Consider the following 21,790-nt stretch of genomic DNA (forward strand, 5'->3'; position numbering starts at 1 on the left):
AAATTAAAAGCTTAACAAAAAAAGATTACAAGAAGCTACTGGCAAAGCAATGACTCTATGACCATAGGTTTTGAGCTGGCAAGGGTTTGAGAGGTTAAATCTCTCATTTTATTGAGGAGAAGCTGAGCCAGAGAAATTACACAAGGATTAAGTCTGACCCCAGAATCCTGAACCCCACAATACCACATTCCCTCCTGTTGATTGTTCCTGTCATTCAGTCAATTCAGCTGTGTTTGACTCTCTGTGACCTCATTGGGAGGTTTTTTGGCAAAGACACTAGAGTGATTTTTCATTTCCTTCTTCAGCTCATTTTACAGATGAGGAAACTGAGGCAAAATAAGGCTAAATAACTTGCCTACGGTCACACCAACTAGTAAGTGTCTGAGGCTGGATTTTAACTCAGGTCTTCCTGATTCCAGGGCCTGTGTTCTGTCTACTGCACTGCCTCTTCAATTATACGTCCCTCATAGGAAGAGATCTATATCTTCAAAAACCTTTGTCTTGCTGTTCAAAGAAAGTGTTAAACAAAGTTTTAGTTCTTTATTTTAAAGAAAAAGACTCTACAGGTAATTCAATTCAATCAATTGAACCCAACATTAAGAATATATTATGCACCAAGCATTGTGCTGGTTATTGGGAATATACCAACATGGAAAAGAAAGCAAAATTCTTCTAAGATCGCAATTATTTGTAGAGTCAGGCCCCAAGCACAGGTCCCTGGCGTGTTTCCTACTTTCTCTTATACCCCTCCTAGCACTCTTTCCTTCCAACCAACACAGAGAACCCAGCATGGAAATAAAGGTTAAATAAAGGTTGCTCTCTCTGGCCTGGACAAGACTGTGCCTCAAAACACAAAAGAAATCTTTTTTTTTCCATTCAGGGCAATGCATTGCCCAATTTTCTTTTTTGTCTACTTCTCTAGCTGATCTCAAAGGTAGTTCACCAGGTGGTCTCTTAACAAAGGAACATGAAGTATAATTTTACTCACCTCAGGTATCCACAAGGCACAGCTGACATGTACCCATTTGGTCCCACTTCGTGTTGGTTTTAGGGCTCCCCCTCTTTTGGGGCAGAGCAGACATCTGGGTTGGACACCCAGGGCACAGGTCCGGCAAAGCCAGCTTCCCGTGGGGACTTTGAGGATTCCATAGCAGGCCTGCACCCCCATGGGATTGAAGAGGAGAGCACAAGGTCAGTCATCCAGCCCCACTGCAGCTCTCATACTCAGTCTGAAATACCCCAGGAGTGATTGGTCCAAGGTAGTTCCACTAAGGTTTCTGCTATAGGGATGAGAGACTTGGTTCATCAAGTGGGCCATGGACCATTTCTCTCCAATGTCCTGAAGAGGGATACCTGGGTATCCCCTTCAAGTGAGAGGTTACTTTATAGGGTCCACTGTTCCAATGCTTTTTCTATAACCTGGTTCTCTGGGGCAGGGGGGTGACGAGGACAGGAAAGATTCTAGGTCAGGAAGGCAGAAACCACCTGGGGAGGATAAGAGTGATGGCTCAAAAACTAGATATTCTAAGAAGGATTCAATTTCAGATGAAGTTTCAGATCATTACAGTTCCATTCCCAAACACACACACTTTCACATATTCTCATCCTTGAGCACAGTCTGAGATACAGGTACTACACAAAGCCTCTTTCTCACACAAACATCTTTTTCGCATTCTTTCCCAGTCTTTTTTTCTCACATATGAGTTTCACAAGCAAATTTAAAGGCTCATACTTTTTATCATTTACAGGCATAATTGAACATACATTTCTCTCTCACATACAGTCAGTCTCTCGTCTGAGGCTTCCTTGATGTTTACACCAATCCTCATTTTCCCCCTCCTCAAGATGTTCACTGAATGATGTTCATTCTGTGTCATGGGGTCCAGAGCCCAGCCCGGCCCAGCTGTGGCTCACCTGATGAACACACACATTGCACTTGTCACAGAACACCATCTCGTTGCCGTCCTCGCCCTCTGGTGAGCGGCATACGTCACACACGACATCCTCATCATACTCAATGCCCAGTCCTTCCTCTGTCTCGATAGCCATGTTCATGTTTTGGTGGCACAGAGTCTCCAGCTCTTCTAGCACTCTCTCCATGGTCATCTCGTCCAACTCTGGCTTTTCTGGGGAAATAGAAAGAACTTTCTGAAAAGGAAAATATAAGGGGAATCTGTGGATGATCCTGGTAAAACAAGAAGCCCAGCCAAACTTCAACAGGCAAGGCATAATTTAGGAAAGATATAAAAAACTTTTGTTTTCTAGGTCTGACCCTGTTACCAACTGACGATGTGATCCTGCAGAAAGCATGACAGTGGAAAGAGAACTGATTTGGAATGAGAGGACCCAGGTACAAATTTCTGCCACTTACTAGTATCACCTTGTATAAGCCATTAAAATTCTCCAGGCCTAAATTTTCTTATCTAAAAATCTAGCCAGTTAGTTTACACAAGTGGTATCCAACTCAAAGAAAAAGAAATCCTTACAGGCATCATATTAAATTAGAAAACCACAAATTCAGATTATCTATATTATGTTATATTTTCATTGATTTTCTTATACATCCCTCAAATACATTTTAGTCTGGTTGGCATCTCAAAATTTTGTTGCCTCTGGGTCAGATGATCAGTAAGGTCTCTTCTAGCTCTGAGATTCAATTCTTAGCTTTGCTTTGAGTATGCTATTACTTGTAGTGGACCACAGATATTGGGTAACTCTGAGAAAAGTATACTTGAAGCAAAGATAGTTACAGCATGGTGTTAATTCAGTGTGACTGATGAGATGATGGTTCTCTAGTTCACATGTACTTAGTACTTAGTGTGGTGATGTAATGGTTCTCTAGTTCACACATACTTAGTGTGCTATAATAATGTAATCATACTGAGGTATTTAAGGGCTGAGAGGACTGGAAATGAGACATTCCATCTTTGACCATCCTCCGGGTGGCTCTCCTGCCTCCTACACTCCTCCACTAAGATCAAGACTGGTCCCGAGATCCTCCAGAGAGAGATAGTCCGGACATTACAATTACTCACTGGCAATTGTAGATACTCAGAAAGGTTCTGTAAGTAGGCCAGAAAAATTCCCAAGAATGAGACTGACAAACACCTGCCTGGATTATTTTAAGCAGAAAAAAAGCAGGATGCTTGGAGATCCCCATCTCCAGGCCCTTTTCTGGATAGGTTCATACATTTAAACAAACATTTACTAAGTACTGAATGTGCCGACTACTGCCCTCTTGGGATAAATCCTCTTTTTGTAAGAGAATACTCAAAAGCACAATTAATGTAATACTCATCCAGTTTAACCCAAAATACATTTCTGTTTAGGAATGGGACTACTTGCTATTATGTGAACACATAATGGACTTCCCTATTGTTGCACCTTTGATTTGGAAGGCCTTTACCTCATCTCTGCTTACTAATACCTTAACTCAGACTCCAAGGCCCAGATGAAACTAATTGATTCATTCATTCATCAAATATGCATAAAACACAAAGAATATGCTAAATACAGTATAAGAAGCAGCTATGGATGGAGCAGTGGATAGAAAACTGTCCTGAATCTGCTTTGTGACCCTGGCTCAGGGAGAGATATGAGTTTCCTTATATGTATAAGGAGGAAGATAGTCTGCTCTGTCTATCATCCCAAAATGGGGAAGAGGGTTCAATGAAGAAATGAGGGTTCTGAGACACAAAAGGAATGAAGCCATTATTGATAAAAGTCTGATGGCCCAACTCTACCCAAATTCTTTCATCTTCCCTTGGTCCAATCTAGAATTTCTGGAGCCAAACTTGTTTTGACTTATTTCTCCTGTTCTTTTATTTGATCCTATCACCTTGAAGACCTAGAATCTAGGAGAACAAATCTTCCCATACTGATGAACACCAATTATCAGATAAAGTTGGTCTGGGCCACAGGGCAATGGTGGAGAGGGCAAATTTGGAGCAGAGAGGCACTTTGCATGTAGTAGTTCTAAGATCTTATATCTAATATGTGTGGCTGGTGAGCAATCTCAATCTAAACAGGGCTGGAGGGACCTGGCCTTTAAGGAATATTTTATACCAGAAAGGCCAACAAGTTTTAAACAAAAGCAGCAAATTCTTGGCCCCCACAAGACCAATGGCTGTTGTGAAGGTCTGGCCATACTATGCTTCAGAGCTAGAAATGAGTAAAGTAGGAGGGGAGAAAAATTCTATCCCATTAAAGCTCTAAATAAATATAATCTGCCAGCTTAAATGCTGGAAGGCCAAGTCCCTTAAAGATGGACACTAATTCTCAGGACATGGAACTACAAACCCTTTTCAAGTCAACTAAACAGAATTATGTTTGATGCCAAAAGCTTCAATTCAGCACATATTTCATTTTTTCACCCACTGGTAAGTTCTGGTCAGAAATGGGTTAATCTTCCTTTTCAGACTCTGGGGAACTTCCAACTTTTTTTCCTCCCAACTTTCCTATCATTAACACAGTTACTTATCCTGTATACATACAGAGGTAGGGTCAGACTTCTAGAATTCAACAGGCCCATCTCCTTGCCTTTAAAGAAGAGCACACATGAGGAAATAAATTTCCATAATCTCCTTTAATAATAGATTCCAATATTCTTCATAAATTTTCCCTGGATCTTTTACCACTGCCATAACAAAAACATTTATTTATTATTATTTTTTTTTTTAAAAACTTTTTATTTTCAGAACATAGGTATAGAACATCACTCTTGCAAAATTGTGTGTCCCAAATTGTTTTTCCTTATCTGCCGCCCACTATGGCAAGCAATCCAATATATAATAATATTTATAAAATGTTTTATAGTAGTTATCTCATTTGACCCTCACAACTCTGTGAAGTAGATGGTATGATCTTCATTTTATCAATAGGGAAAGTGAGGTTCTGAGGGTTTTTTGGGGGTATATTATTCTAGGCTTTGCTGAGCTTAAAGAAACACTGTATAAACTGCAAAGCACTATAGCAACATGAATTATGTTATTATAGAGAAAACAGGTTAGCAGAAGCAGTGGTTATGGATGGCAGGTAGGAAAAAGAAAAATACACAGTGTATGTGGTTTTGAGGGTAAGGGACAGGGGATGACTTGCATTATTTGGGGTGGGGCAAGTTTCTTCACACTATTTTCCTATACCCCAAAGATCTCTTCAATAATGTTTGGCATCTCCTCACCCGGGCCTGCCTGGGCCAAACTCTCCCAGGCAGCCCCATAGCCCCGGAGCCTTTCAAGTTGTATGAGTCACTGGGCTAGATCAGGCAGAGGCCTGGTGGGACCTGTCTCATTGCTGCTTATAGAGGTCTCCCCTTCTTCCCTCCCCCTAGTTATAGGCCTTAGTGCCATCCCTTATTCCCTTGGAAGCAAGCCCTCCTTAATCATTAACCCTTTGAAGCATAGAAACATGCATTGCTCTTCTTCCATAGGCAGGCCCAAAGTGAAGAGCTACTTTCTCCTTCTCCTTCTCTGTTATGCTATTTTCTTTCTTCAGAAGCTGTCATCCTCAGCAAGGAAAAGAAGAATATTGAGACCTCAAACTTACATAGTATTTTAAGGGGAATAAAATGCTTTCATCATAACCACTCCCACCTCACACAGCCAAACACTTTTAGTCTTGAAGATGTGGAGCTTTTACCAATGAGATCCTGAAAGCTTCCCAGAGTAAGGGGCCTTTCCCTAGGCCACAGAGGATGCTCTCTCCCTCTTTTCGCCCCTTCTATTGCCTCTTTCTTATTCTTCCTTCTTCCCCCTTTCTCTTTTCCTCTTCTTCTCTTTTCTCCTCCCCTTTCCCTTTCTCCTCCTTCCTGTTTATTCCTAGTTCTGACACTCATGTTCACAATACTCTGATCTTTCTGTGGGAAAGTATCTCAGATACAGTGCCAGAGGCAAGGAACTGATGATGACAAATGACAGCCCAATTCTAGTGGCTTTAAGGACCAAAGCTGGAGAAAACATAAAAGGAACATGGGATCTAGAAGGGACCTACCTTAGAGGACACTTGATCTAACCATTCCTTTGAAAGAGGAGGAAACAGAGGTCCAGGAAAATCAGATGAACTGCCACACTTGTCAGAGGCAGTATCAGAGATGAGATCTGAACTCAGGACTTCTTTTTTTTTTTTTTTTAACTTTTTATTGACAGAACCCATTCCAGGGTAATTTTTTACAGCATTATCCCTTGCACTCACTTCTGTTCCTATTTTTCCCCTCTCTCCCTCTACCCCCTCCCCCAGATGGCAAGCAGTCCTTTATATGTTAAATAGGTTACAGTATATCCTAGATACAATATGTGTGCAGAACTGAACAGTTCTCTTGTTGCACAGGGAGAATTGGATTCAGAAGGTATAAATAACCCGAGAAGAAAAACAGAAATGCAAGCAGTTTATATTCATTTCCCAGTGTTCTTTCTTTGGGTGTAGCTGCTTCTGTCCATCCTTGATCAATTGAAACTGAATTAGCTCTCTTTATCGAAGACATCCACTTCCATCAGAATACATCCTCAAACAGTATCATTGTTGAGGTACATAATGATCTCCTGGTTCTGCTCATTTCACTTAGCATCAGTTCATGTAAGTCTCTCCAAGCCTCTCTGTATTCATCCTGCTGGTCATTTCTTACAGAACAATAATATTCCATAACATTCATATACCACAATTTATTCAACCATTCTCCAATTTATGGGCATCCATTCATTTTCCAGCTTCTAGCCACTACAAACACATTTTGGCACATACAGTCCTTTTCCTTTCTTTAGTATCTCTTTGGGGTATAAGCCCAGTAGAAACACTGCTGAATAAAAGGGTATGCACTTTTTGAGCATAGTTCCAAATTGCTCTCCAGAATGGCTGGATATTGAACTCAGGACTTCTGACTTCACAGCCAGCACTTTCCCCACTGTGCTGTTTTCTCTCCTTCCTCATCTTGTCCAATCTTTTCATTTTAGAGAATGGAAAGACAGGCAAAGAGAAGGAAAGCACTAGGCCCAAGTTATCTCTGGGGAGGAGACAGCAAATACAGGACCAGAAACAAGATTTTCTGGGCTTTTCCTTGACATATTTATATTGTGACGTATGATAATATTTCCAAAATGATGTCACTTCACAATAGCTGTGTATAATATATCAGTTACACATGTATAATAATATCAGTTACACATTTTTACAGTGAATTCCTTGAAACAACCTTATGCCAAGGGCAATCCATTATTATCTCTAACGCCAGCTAGATACCAACATATGAATATAAGGATTTTGACTGTTCCTATTCATGTAGCCATGAATATTTGTGAAAGTCAGAATATTTGTGAAAGCAAGTCTTAGGCTTAACCCCACTTTTTGTAACTTAGGGAACAATGGTTAGGTTCCCTCCCCTCCAGCTCTCTTCCTACCACTTGAGGGTAGAGGTCTAGGAAGAACACCTATGGCTAGACCAGCTCATTGTGGGTAAAGGGTTCTGCTCCCAGCTAAATCGGGTATCAAGTACATCTAAGTATCTGGGCTGGGGAGAGAACAAAAAAAGAAGGGGCCTGGGAAGTGGTCTGGAGAGAAATTTCTATTCTCTGCAAATGTATCTTCTTCTAGTCTCATGTCAGTCACCAGTCATGGCTATCTGGATTGTAAACTTTTTAGTGATACAGACACCAACAGGCCCCCACCCCCACCCCAGGGCTGGGAGCCAAGGTGGTCTCTTGGCCTCTTCCTTGGCCTAAGTATTCAGTTCCACAAACACAGGTTAAATATATCCTGAATACAATTAGCCTTCCCAGAATCTCCAGCTTCAGTTTTTAGTTTTCTAAATATTGCAGGTTAACCACTCTCCCTGTACATACAGATAACTAGGGTAATTATAATCCTCATTATAGGAATTATTATTAATCTTCAAAAAGAAGGCAGAGTTGCAAGTTTTAAGATGAAAGTTGCGTGGGAATGGACAAAAAAAAACAAAAACAAAAACAAAAAATGTCCCTACCTCTTCAGATCTGAATTTCCTCCTCTATAAAATAATAGTTGTACTAGCCAATTGTGGTATAGAGGTAAAAATCAATGGATTAGAAGTCGAAGAATCTGCATTGAATCTTAGCTGTATCACTTAATATCCCATCTCCCCAAATTCCTCTCCAGGTCTCAGTTTCTTCATAAATAAGAGGATTGGTTCAGATGGGCCTCTAATGTACTAAATCTATTTGTCAATACTGTTATCATTATCAAGTCCCTTATTATTCTAATACAACAAGAGTAAGATGACCATGATTTATCAGGTACATCTTCAAGTTCATGAAAAGAGTACTGGAGTGGCAATCAACAGGTTCAGGTTTCACTTCTGCCTATCATACTTAATTCTTCATTTGACTTAGGGCAAGTCAAAGCAAATTTTGGCTTGCTTTAAGGAAAAACTTCATAACAATTAAGGCTGTTTGAAACTCAATTGACTATTTCAGAAGGATGGATTGTTAACCAAAGGTTCTAGAATCCAGTGTTGGGAATGTTAGAGGGAGGCTGATTTAACTTCTATTAAGGGTCTTCATTTATTCAAGTTCTATGGCTATCAAGAAGCTCATTGCCAACTGAGAAAATGGGAAATGGGTTCAAATTCTGGTTCTGCCATTTATTACCTATGTCATTCTAGGCAAGTCATTTAATTCTTGTTTCCTCATTTGCAAAACTAAGGAATTAAGACTAAATGGCATCTAATGATCCCTCCAACTTTAAATCTGTTAAGAGATTATTGTATATAGTAACAGCAATATTGTTTTAAGAACAACTCTGGACAACTAAGTAATTTTAACTATTATAAATACTCAACTGCAAAGGACCTATGGAAATGCTATCTGCATCCTGAGAAAGAACTGATAAATAGAAGTATAGAATGAATTTACATATATAAACATATTTGTGTCTAATGGTAACTATCTCTAGGGTAGAAAGATAGGGGAAGGGAGAAAAAAGTTACATGAAAACTTTATTATATATTTAAAAGGAACAATCAATTGTACCTGATAGATTTGCATTTTTATGTGCAATCATCTTTTTTTTTTTTTTTTTAATTCTACTATGTTATGGAAATTCTTATTTTATTTCATAAATTTAAAAAAAAAAAAAAGAAAAACAAAACCCATGACCTATTGAGGAAGATAAGAATGGAGATCATATCTTATGTGGGGGCTATAGGGAGGCTTTTCAGCCAAGGAGAAGTTTAATGGAAGATGTATTGGCTATGTTCAAATATCTAAGTAAGGTACAGTGTTGCTTTGCCCCAGGGGGTGAGACTAGAAACCACTAGAAGTTGAAGAAAGGAAAATTTTGGTTTGCTATAAGAAAAAAGTTCCTAACAATTAAGGCTGCCTGAAGCTCAATGGACTGTTTCAGGATGGCGTAAGTTCCCTATTTCTAGAAATGGTGAACAAAAGACTGGATGATCTCTTGCTGGATCTGTTCTAGAGAGGATGTCTTTTGAGGTTCAGTTTAAGCCTACATGAATTCGGAGTCTCTTTCCTTAGAAATGACCTCTGAGATTCTGTGATTCTATGACTCTCTGCTGGGCTTCAATGGACAACAGTAGGAAGAGATGGAGCTTAGTCCCTGGCTGAGAAAAGATGATGTGAGACCACACTTACTGTTCACACATCATGCCTTCCCCAGAGATGCTGATCACCTGGAATCTTAACACTATGCAGATCGACTCAGTTTTTGATATTCAGCACCCCCAGTTCCCTTTCCCCTTGGGATAGAAGACTAGCAAGGTTTCCCTTTCTAGAGAGCTGGAATCAAAATTATCCAAATAACTCTCCATTTTCCATCACCAGCTCTAGTTTTGATTCCACAGATTAACAGCCCTCTCTCCCTTTAAGCTTCCTGATACATAGTTAAGTGCTTAATAATGTTTATTGAATTAAATCCTCAGGAAAGGGAACAGACCAAACTGAATGCTTCCACAGAAGAGGTATCTAGAATGATCAGCCTTTAGAAACTCTTACAAATCAGAGTAAACTTCCTAAACGCCTGGATCAACATTTATTAAGTACCTACCATGGATAGGCTTTTTTCTCCCCTAAAGAATAACAGCACAAAGCTAAGGGTAACATGCTTTATTTTTCTTCTCGTCTATTCCAATTCCATCTTGTTAGATGAATCTTCCCCAAAATACCATTGTAGTGGACAGGGTATTAAACTCGAGTCAGAAAAACCTGAATTTAAATTCTGCCTTACGTTCTTACTAGACTATGCAATTTAATCGATATCTCAGTCTGTTTCCTCATCTGTAAAATGGGAATAATAAAAGCATCTACCTCCTAGAATTGTAGTGAGATCAAGAGAGATAAAAGGTAAAGTACTTTGCAAATTTTAAAGTACTATATAAATGCTAGTTATTATTATTATTATTATTATTAAAATGGGGATAAAAGTAGCATCAACTTCACAGGATTACTGTGAGGATTAAATGAAATAATATGTATAATGGACTTTGTAAACCTTAAGTTATTGTTATTACCACCATTATTATTGTTGTTTCTTTGCTCATTTTACCCCTCTCTTACAATACTCTCATCCACCTCTTGGCCTGTCATATCTTGCTGTATTATGACTTACTGTAACTTTAGATATGGGGTCACAGGATCATAGATTTAGAAATGGAAGAAGTTTTAGAATCTATGTAGTCTAATTCCTTCATTTTACTGATGAGGGAACCAAGAGCCAGAGAATTAACTGACTTTCCCAAAGATGTAGCTCCCCTAGAACCAGGAGATCATTATACACTTCAACAATACTGTATGAGGATGTATTCTGATGGAAGTGGATATCTTCGACAAGGAGAAGATCCAATTCAGTTCCAATTGATTAATGATGGACAGAATCAGCTACACCCAGAGAAGGAACACTGGGAAATGAGTGTGAACTGTTTGCATTTTTGTTTTTCTTCCCAGGTTATTTTTACCTTCTGTATCCAATTCTTCTTGTGCAGCAAGAAAACTGTACAGTTCTGCACACATATATAGTATCTAGGATATGCTATAACATATTTAACATGTATAAGGTTGCCTACCATCTAGGGGAGGGGATGGAAGGAGGGAAAGGAAAAGTCAGAACAGAAGTGAGTGCAAGGGATAATGTAAAAAATTACCCATGCATATGTTCTGTCAATAAAAAGTTATAATAATAAAAAATAAAATAAACAAGCAAAAAAAAAATGTAGCTCCCCCTTCCTCACTCACTAGATAAGCTACTCAATAGCTTCAAAGAGATTCTTTAAGCCTCTTCTTGGTGCCCTCATGGGATCTGGCCAGCTTTCTGGTCAAGGAGCATACAGAAATATAGGAATGCATAGGAAAAGCTGTTGACCATTCTTCCCCATCCCCCTCTTTTGAGAAGACAGGAAGAATCCTCATGTGATACTGAGTAAATGGCAAAAATGGGATTTTGGAGCAAAAGTCTACCTACTCCAAATTCAATTTTCTTCCTATTGCATCATGTTGTTTTCTTCGAGTCCTGTGGGGAAAAAATGTGCCCTTTCCATCTTTATTTTCCTTAAGTCTTTAAAACTAAGCAAATGTCTGTTTATATCAGCTAGCTGAATAATAAAAACAGAAAAGATGAGAGAGCCTTTTTCTACTCTCTCTCCACCCAATCCCCAAATTCCTGACACCTTGATTCCATGCGTGTCCTCCCTCTTACCAACCCTTAGTCCTCACTTCTCAGCCACAGTGACACTTTCAGCCTGGAAAAGACAATAGAGCCACTGTTGTATCCCAGCTTCTAAAGGCCAAACCACCAGCACATTGAGCTGTATCTACACGTTGGGACAAAGGGAAGCCACTGTGTTTGCCAGCGAGGAAAGAATTGGCCCTAAAGAAAAGGAAGAGATAACCCTGGGGAAAGTCTTCAAAAGGCTATGGAAGAAAAGAACGGATGCTGTCTCAGTCCCAGGAAAAGGGATTCACTGACTAACAATTGGGCACAATGACTCCTGAATCAGACCGGTCTATAAAGCATAGCCTCGAAACTCCCACTTAAGGAACAGAACAGTAAACAGCTGAGATGGGAACCAGAGGTATGAGTATTCATTCCATAGCTCTCTCCAGACTGGCAGGTTAGGACAGTTCCATGAGTCACTCCATTACCCATTCACCAAACTCAAAGCCTCCCTCCAGAGCAAAAAAGGCCATTGTCCATATCAACTCACCCTGTAAATGCATCTTTTTTGACTTCAGAGCTAGATCTGTCCCTAGTCAATGAAACAAAAAATGATTCAACTACCAAAAATAAACAGAAACCAGGGACTTAGGTGCTGTTGAAAATCCTAGATTCATCAATAAGTTCATCAAACTTGGGCAAATCACCCAATCTTGTATAGCCTCAGTTTCTTTAAAAGAAAAACAGGGACAATGAAAGGATGAATGGAAAGTCCATTTATAAACTGTAAAGTACTGTATAATAGACATTAAGTGTTACTATTACTTGTTTCTTGGCAATAGTACAGTTTCCTACTGCTTCTATGGGACTGATGGGAGGGACCACACAAACCAGGACAGGGGTGTTTTTTAGTGCCACAAGTCCTCACATAGCACATATTAAGCCCCTTATTCCTTATTTTCCTAAAATATCTTAACTTTTTCAAAGGTATACTTTATTTTTATGTCATTTTTATTGATATCTTTTAAAAAATATTATTTGCATTTAACATGTCTCTTTTTTTCTCTCTAACCAGCAAACATATTTTTTGTAGAAATAGGCAGGAAAAATGTTCAGTAAAATCAACTGCCCCACCAACCCAATCTGACAGCATAAGCAACATTCCACACCCATATCCTGCCTCTCCCCTTCCTTTACCCCCATCGACTCTTCTCTCCTTCTTCTCCTTGTCATAGAGAAAGCAAGGAAGGGCAACAAAAGCTACAAGCCCGACACCACAATTTCCTATAGCCATGTCTCTTACTTTATACAATAGATGTGTTCTTAGGAAGCCAAGTTACGTGTTAGTAAATGGAATTCCTTTTTGTGGAATCACAGTATATTAGAATTGATAGGTACTTTAGAAATCAATAGTATCAGTCCCTCTTTTTTAGAAAAGGAAACTGAAGTCTGAAGAAGTTTAAATAAGTCAGTTGCTCTAGCAGCTATTAAGTGTTGGAGTCAGAATGTGAATTCTGGTCTTTTTACCTCAAGGACAAAGTTCTTTCCAATACATATATTCCACTGACTTATACTGTTATTTCAAAAATGCTCAACTCAGTTCAAACATTTAGTGAGATTTATTACATGCACAATTGCTTATGGAGCTTTAACAAAAGATGCATTTTGCCTTTTTGTAAAATGTAGATGAACCCTTCTGTGGTATGGGTAATTCTTGATTCCTCATCTTAACTGATCAGTTTTCAAAGTCTGAATTTTGATATGCAGGGACCCATGTGCATTAATTAGAAAAAGTTCAATTTGTGGTACATCTATTTTGCTATCATCCCTTGTCCAAAGGTCCAGCACGTCCTAGATTTTTATTCTCCTTTTCATAACTTGGGATAGAGGGATGCTGGTGCAGAGATAGGTCTTATCTAATCAAAAGCACAGAGAAGCTGGAATCTTCTCATCTCTATATGCCTGATTTCTTACCACCAACCACTGGGCCACATTATTAGTCACTTAAAATCTATGGTCTGGATGGAGGTCACACAAAGCCTACCTTCTTCTAAACATAAATGGTTTCCACAAATGCACTTTCAGAAAATTCAAAGCAACTAATTATCACCTGATCCGCCACCCTCTGATATCAATTATCCCTGAAGCTTAAGATTAAAGCACTCAAATACTGTTTTATCTCCTAATGTCTTTGTATACAGAGTGATTTGGGGAACAATCTATAACCAAACTATCTTTTATCCCAATAGCAGTGAGGATTGTGTGGCCCATGTTGAACCAAAGAAATTCATCAAAAGAGCTAGTATGAATTCTTAGCCCTTCTTTGTACCAAAAAATTCCACTACATATAAGTTTTTCCCAGGGCTTTCTATTTTCAAATTCTAGCCTTCAGAAACAAGGTCTGGCATATGTAGGAAGCAGGGGTTTTTAATCATTTGGGGGGAGTTATGGGCCTCTTTGGTAGTCTGGTAAAGTCTTTGAACCATCTTTTAGAATAAAATTGTTAAATACATAGAAAAGCATGGAAATATTTGCATGAAAATGATGAAAGACGAAGTGAACAGGAGCAAGAGAACACTATATAGTGATAGCAATAAACTTTTAAGAGAGATTTTGAGCTATTAAGTTATTTTGATCATTACAAATACACAAATTGAAAAGAAAGGATAAATTCCTGGTCCATAGATATACAGGGTAAATTTTCAGCAAGTTTCCAATCTTGTATAAAGTGACCAACTCAGGATCCAATTCTGAAATCTTCTAGAAACATAGACTCATACAAACAAGCAGAGACTTGTAAGTAAACACTACTTTCAATCAGGGACATGAGACACTTTGACACACCTTCTGTGGCTCTACCCTGAAATGTTGGTCTGGAAGGAATCACACAAATGCTTAAGGTAAGTGAGAGAAGACCCAGAAATGAGATATACATGTTAGAAAAGGCCCAAACACAGAGTTTCTTTGGGGACATTCTTTCTTTCAAGGTCAAGGCTTTTCAACAACTTTCTGGTGTGCTAGAGAAAGCCTCCAATTCAGAGAGTTCAAAAAATAAAGACAATTGCTGGAAGGTTGCAGGAGAACAGTCACACTAACTCACTGTTGATGAAGCTAGGAAATGGTCCAATCACTCTGGAAGACAATTTGGAATTCTATCCAAAAAGTCACTAAACTGTAGAAACCCTCTGTCTCAGCAATATCATGAAGAAAATATAATATAATGTAACATAATATAATATAATGTAATGTAATACAATAGAATATTATTGTACAGTAATCAACGATTAATATGAAAAATTCAGAAAAACTTGGGAAGATCTGTATTAATTGGTATCGAGTAAAAACAAGAGAACAATTTACACGAAGGTCCCAAAAACATAAAGGAAAAGAATTTTTAAAGACTTAGAATTCTAATCAATAGTAACCTATCATGGGTCCAGAAGACTGATGGTAAATCATGTTTCCCATCTTTTGGGAGAGAAATGGTGGACTAGAAATATAAATCAACAAGATTTATTAAGCAACAGCAATGTAATAATTCTAAGAGTTGGAAATATAAACAAGCAAAAGACAAGGCTTGTCTTCAAAGAGCTCACAGCATATCATAAAATGTACCACATTATGTTATATTATAATGAGGAAAACTACACATAAAAGGAAGTTGAAAGGGAAAGGAAGGAAGAAAATATCAACATAATATATTCTAATTGGTCAATGAGTTATTTTGTTTTACTAAATTATTTTTAGTTATTACAAGGAAAGGCTTCTGTATTAACTTCTTTCATTCTCTCTTTATCTCTCCCTTCCTTTCTTCCTGAAAGAGATTTTTAGAGGGTGGCAACTTCTTTAGAACTAGCAATGAAAGTCATTTTATGTTGGTTGAAGGGCTGCCACTTTATGGTCTCAGAATGGATGACACAGTATTTAAAAAGGAAAAAAAGGAGAAAAAAATCTGTATGAGAAACATTATTTTTTCAATATATCAACTAAATATCTGGTCACATTGTCAGCGACCAGTGCCATCAGGCAGCTGAGAACTGGATTTTGTTGCTTCACAGCTCTAGGTGACGGGCCAGCCAGCAGCTTCTCCTCAGCAGACTGCTCAGGCTGCTAACCTCTCCATAGTTGGATTCACCAGCCAAGGTAAAAGCCAGAGACATGTGTCCAGGAACCCACCTTTGCAAACAGTCTTCCCCAAATAGTTAAGTTAAAGGATGCATTTCTTTAGCTTTTAGAGTTTCTTACTAAGTTCTTCTCTCTAGAGACTTTTTCTTCCATGTTGCCTGCATCCTTAACTTCACCATCTGCTGGCAAAGACTCAGCTTTTTGCCACTGAAAAGTTCCCATCATCAACCTGAAAGCTGCTCAGCAGGGTAGAAGTTTAGGACAGTAAAAATCAAACTGACTATGGAGTCAAGGACCTGGGTTCAAATCCAGCCTTGGACAATTATAACTTATATGACCTTGAATAAGAAACTTAATCTTGCCCAGTCCCTCTCTCCTCAACTGTAAATGTTGAAGTGGATAAGCTGCCAGCTCTAGCCTTCCATATGATCCCATGACTTCTTCCCCTACCCTGCTTGGGAGATCTGGTTGTCTGACAATTTTCTGCACATTGGGCTATAGGTGTTTTTGCAGAATCAATCATGAAACCTGTTACTCTGATCTCAAGAGGTTCCTACCTAAGGTTCTCATCCTCAGAACCTTCCCTTCTCTTGCACTTCTCAGGAAGTACTATTTACATTCTTTAAGAAATTCCCCCCAAAGAGATACTAAAGAAAAGAAAGGGACCTGTATGTGCCAAAATGTTTGTGGCAGCCCTGTTTGTAGTGGCTAGAAGCTGGAAAATGAATGGATGTCCATCAATTGGAGAATGGTTGAGTAACTTGTGGTATATGAATGTTATGGAATATTATTGTTCTGTAAGGAATGACCAGCAGGATGAATACAGAGAGGCTTGGAGAGACTTATATGAACTGATGCTAAGTGAAACGAGCAGAACCAGGAGATCATTATATACCTCAACAACGATACTGTTTGAGGATATAGTCTGATGGAAGTGGATCTCTTCGATAAAGAGAGTTAATTCAGATCAAAGATGTACAGAAGCAGCTACACCCAAAAAAAGAACACTGGGAAATGAATACAAACTACTTGCACTTTTGTTTTTCTTCCTGGGTTATTTATACCTTCTGAATTCAATTCTCCCTGTGCAACAAGAAAACAGTTCAGTTCTGCACACATATATTCTATCTAGGATATACTGTAACCTATTCAACATGTAAAGGACTGCTTGCCATCTAGGGGAGGGGGTGGAGGGAGGGAGGGGAAAAATCGGAACAGAAGTGAATGCAAGGGATAATGTTGTTAAAAAAAAAAAAAATCACCCTGGCATGGGTTCTATCAATAAAAAGTTATTAAAAAAAAAAAAAGGAATTCCAGAGAACAATTAAGATGTTATTTCAAGAGGATTGCTTATATGTGAAATAACTACTTCCTGGTGATTACAATCTAGAAAACAGACCTAGAATCATCTGGTTTGAAATGTCATCAACCTCCTTCATTCCCCATTTTATTAAGATCAAATGAAATAAACAGGATCAGGAGATAATTATATATTTCAACAAGAAGATTCTGATGGATGTGGCCATCTCCAGCAATCTGATGAACCAAATCAGTTCCAATAGAGCAGTAATGAATTGAACCAGCTACACCCAGGGAAAGAACTCTGGGAGATGACTATGAGCAATTACATAGAATTCCCAATCCCTATATTTTTGTCCACCTGCATTTTTGGTTTTCTTCACAGGTTAATTGTACACTATTTCAAAGTCCGATTCTTTTTGTACAGCAAAATAACTGTATGGACATATATACATATATTGTATTTAATTTATACTTTAACATATTTAACATGTATTGATCAACCTGCCATCTGGGGGAGGGGATGGGAGGAAGGAGGGGAAAAATTGGAACAAAAGGTTTGGCAATTGTCCATACTGTGAAATTACCCATGCATATAACTTGTTAAAAAAAACAAACAACAAAAAAAAATAACAAAAAAACCTTTATGGGCGATGAACAAAAAAAAAAAAAATATCAAATGAAATATACAGTTCAGAGCTGTCCTTTGAAGTCTTTGGCCCCTCCCTGTTCTACCTGTCCTTCATCTCTAGAGGACGGGGGACTTCAGCCAGTTTTTCTGGGCCTCTGCTTCTGTCTCCGGTTCATTCCCAATCCCCCTTCTGGACCTGAGACATAAATAAAACATCTATGAGCTCACTGGAGACTGTTCAGTAGATGGAAGATTGATAATGTGGAATTATGCAAGAAAAGTCATTAAATTCTTTATATGCTTTGACCCAGTGATCTCACTACTAAACTTGCCAAGGAGACCAAAGAAAGAAAATCCCATATGTGTCAAAAATATGAATAGTAGTACTTTTAATGGTAGGAAATCCCCCCTTCACACATAAAACAATCAATAAAGAAAAAAAATGGGTATCCATAGAGCACAGGAGTGTTGAACCACTATGGTACATGAATATAATGGAATATAATTTCTCCATAGGAAACGATGATTGAAGAATTCAGGTTAAAAATAGGAAATTAGCTGATAGAGAGCTAAGAAAAGCAGAATCAGAAAAACACAACAATGACATAAATAAAAATGAGGCCAATGAACTAAAGGCAATAATCACATTAGTTCCTGAGTAGAGATGATGACATAGACTTCTCTTATCCATAAGCTAGATGATGGGTGCTAAATGTCAGCTGAGGCCATCTGAAATGTGAAAAGGAAGGGTTTGGACATGGAGTAAAAAGGAAAGGAAATCAGGAAATATCTGTGGCAGGGGGGAAAAGATCAGTAAAACCCTTTTTAAAGAAAAAAATTAAATGGAAGAAAGTTTAAAGGGATAACTAACATAATGACTGGAAAGAATCCTCTGCTCAAACAGAGGGCAGAATCTAACAAAATGCAATGAGATCATTAGGACTAGTTAGACATCAGTTTGTATGGGGAAAAAAAAAAAACAAACTATAGGTTTTGATAGACTATGAACTGCATGAGTCACTGAGGCAATATAGCAGCCAAAAAAGACTAATGCCATTTTAGGTAGCAGTAGGCAAAGAATGCTGTCTGAGGCTAAGGATTTAGGAGTTCCACCACATTCTGACAAGACTTTCTCAGATTCCAGCATATACTAAAGATCAGTACAAGGCACCTTTGAAATTATCCTTTTGCAAAGCAGATTCCCTAACTTGGTCCACGTGTTGGTGTGAATGTGTGACCCAGAATCACAGAACACCAGATAAGAAAGGCCCATGGAGATCATGTCTATTAAAGGCTTCACTTTAAGCCCCACTCATTTTATCATGCTGTCTTGGGAAGACACTACACAGAAGAGTAGCTGAATGAATGCTGAATGTATGCTGAATGAATTACATGTCATAGAACACAATACTCAAACATACTTATTAACAGAATTACTAAACATTTATGAATTCCCAATGTTGTGCAGTTCACTTTGGAAGCTATAAAGATGAATAAGAAATTATCCTGCATGGGGCAGCAAGGTGGCACAGAGCACTGCCCTGAGAATCAGGGGTACATAAAACTTAGGAGTTGGATCTTGGCAGGGATTCTCTTTTACTTCCTTTTGTATGCCCAGTGCTTAGAATAGTGCCTGGCATAAAGTAGGTGCTTGATAGATGTCTACTGACTGAAAGACAATTCCCTCATTTTACAGATGGAGAAACAAGGGTCTAGATGGGGAAGTCAACTTGCCCAAGTTGAGCAGAGACAAGATCAGAACTTAAGTATACTGATTTTCAAGCCAGAGTTCATCTACTATCAATATCATCTCAATATTAAAATATTTATGTGCTACTTAGAAGACCTTGATTCAAACTGTGCCATAAACTCTTATTAGCTATGTGTTCCTGGACAAATAATTTAACCTTGTAGTCTCATTTTATAAAAATGGGACTAATCGTTGTACCTCTCTCCAGTGACTCTTGTGAGGATTGAATAAAATAATGTATTCAAAAATCTTTGCAACCTGCTAAGTGAAATGAGCAGAACCAGGAGATCATTATATACCTCAACACCGATACTATATGAGGATGTATTCTGATGGAAGTGGATCTCTTCAACAAAGAAATCTAATTCAGTTTCAATTGATCAAGGATGGACAGAGGCAGTTACACCCAAAGAAAGAACACTGGGAAATGAATGTAAACTGCTTGCATTTTTGTTTTTATTCCCGGATTATTTTTACCTTCTGAATCCAATTCTCCCTGTGCAACAAGAGAACTGTTTGGTTCTGCACACATATATTGTATCTAGGATAGACTGTAACCTATTTAACATGTATAGGACTGCTTGCCATCCGGGGGAGGGGGTAGAGGGAGGGAGGAGAAAAATCGGAACATAAGTGAGTGCAAGGGATAATGTTATAAAAAATTACCTTGGCATGGGTTCTGTCAATAAAAAGTTATTTAAATAAATAAATAAATAAATAAAATTAAAAAAAAAAATCTTCGCAACCCTAACATGGTTATATAGCATAACATGCTATATAAATACGAACCAATGATAATGATGATATATGTAAAAATTATCTTTATACATGTTTTATTCCACCTTAGACCATAAATTCCATGAAGGCTGGGAAAACTTTGTAGAGTTTCCCACTTAAATTATCCCATAAATTAGGTAATTAATAAATTTTTGTGGTTGAATTTATAAATTTATAAATTCTGAGGCATGATTTTTTTAAAATAACTTTTTATTGATAGAACCCATGCCAGGGTAATTTTTTACAGCATTATCCCTTGCATTCACTTCTGTTCCGATTTTTCCCCTTCCTCCCTCCACCCCCTCCCCCAGATGGCAAGCAGTCCTTTACATGTTGAATAGGTTACAGTATATCCTAGATACAATAGATGTGTGCAGAACCAAACAGTTTTCTTGTTGCACAGGGAGAATGAATTCAGAAGGTAGAAATAACCCGGGAAGAAAAACAAAAATGCAAGCAGTTTATATTTATTTCCCAGTGTTCTTTCTTTGGGTGTAGCTGCTTCTGTCCATCTTTGATCAATTAAAGCTCTCTTTATCGAAGAGATCCACTTCCATCAGAATACATCCTCAAACAGTATTATTGTTGAGGTATAGATCTCCTGGTTCTGCTTGTTTCACTTAGCTTAGTTCATGTAAGTCTTGCCAGTTGAGGCATGATTTTTTAAGGGGTCAATGAGAATTCTTTGGGCTTCTTACTTAGGGAGGATAATGGAGACAAGAAATCAAAGATCAGTCATGGATCACCAGAGCTGAAAATACGGAGAATAAATGTAGGGTAGACACACCTACTGTAGATAGTAGAACAGCTAGGAAAGAGTTACACTAAGGAGAAGAGTGATGAGATGATTATAATAAATGATAAGAAAGGAAATAGATTATTTTGAAACCTATATCCCTGAAGGAAAGGGGAATTTATTTAATTAGAGCTTTTCAAAAGGTCTTTAAAGATCACCTATTCCAAATACCTCAATTTTACAGATGGGAATTTAAAGTTCAGAAAGGGAAAGGGGCTTCTGATAGACATGGCGCTGGTGGCAGCTGCAGCCTTAGGACACCTGAACCTTAGTTGCAACTGGGACAGCCAAGCTCTGCTCCCGCTTGCTCAGACCTGCCTTCGTCTCAGCCTCTCTGCTGGATTGGCCTGTCCCCGGAGGATAGCACATTCACCTGTCTGCCAGCCACTGCTCTAATTCTAAGACTGCATCTCTGCAGTGGACTAGTGAGAGAGCTGTCAGTGTCTTGCTACTGGGGCTGCTCCCAACTGCCTATCTGTTCCTGAGCTCTGCAGTAGACTACTCACTGGCTGTAGTCCTCACCCTCCATAGTCACTGGGGTCTTGGACAGGTTATTACTGACTATGTTCATGGAGACAAGTTGGTGAAAGGAGCCAATGCAAGCCTCTTGATGCTCTCAGCCATGACCTTTGCAGAACTCTGCTTTTTCAACTATCATGATGTGGACATCTGCAAAGTTGTTGCCATGCTGTGAAGCCTCTGACACCCGTGGGAAAAGAAATGATAGAACACCCATTGCCTCTGGTCTATCACATTAACCAATGAAAACTCAAGAAAAGTAGCA

At 38.5% G+C, this 21,790-nt stretch overlaps 1 protein-coding gene and 1 pseudogene across 6 annotated transcripts in view; one reads left to right on the forward strand and one right to left on the reverse strand.

The window, feature by feature from the left end:
* Positions 1-21,790, reverse strand: part of JADE2 (jade family PHD finger 2) — a 201,766-nt gene that overhangs the window by 51,725 nt on the left and 128,251 nt on the right. For all 6 annotated transcript variants that reach the window (XM_051978181.1, XM_051978180.1, XM_051978182.1 and 3 more), the window contains 2 exons: positions 1,915-2,126; positions 989-1,156 (listed from right to left, as the gene is read on the reverse strand). In XM_051978181.1, coding sequence (XP_051834141.1) covers positions 989-1,156; positions 1,915-2,126 — 380 coding nt within the window. The remainder of the gene's footprint in view (positions 1-988; positions 1,157-1,914; positions 2,127-21,790) is intronic.
* On the forward strand, positions 20,441-21,709 carry LOC127549817 (succinate dehydrogenase [ubiquinone] cytochrome b small subunit, mitochondrial-like; annotated as a pseudogene).

This window comes from Antechinus flavipes, chromosome 2 (assembly GCF_016432865.1).
Source record: "Antechinus flavipes isolate AdamAnt ecotype Samford, QLD, Australia chromosome 2, AdamAnt_v2, whole genome shotgun sequence".
NCBI classification, from domain to species: Eukaryota; Metazoa; Chordata; class Mammalia; order Dasyuromorphia; family Dasyuridae; genus Antechinus; species Antechinus flavipes.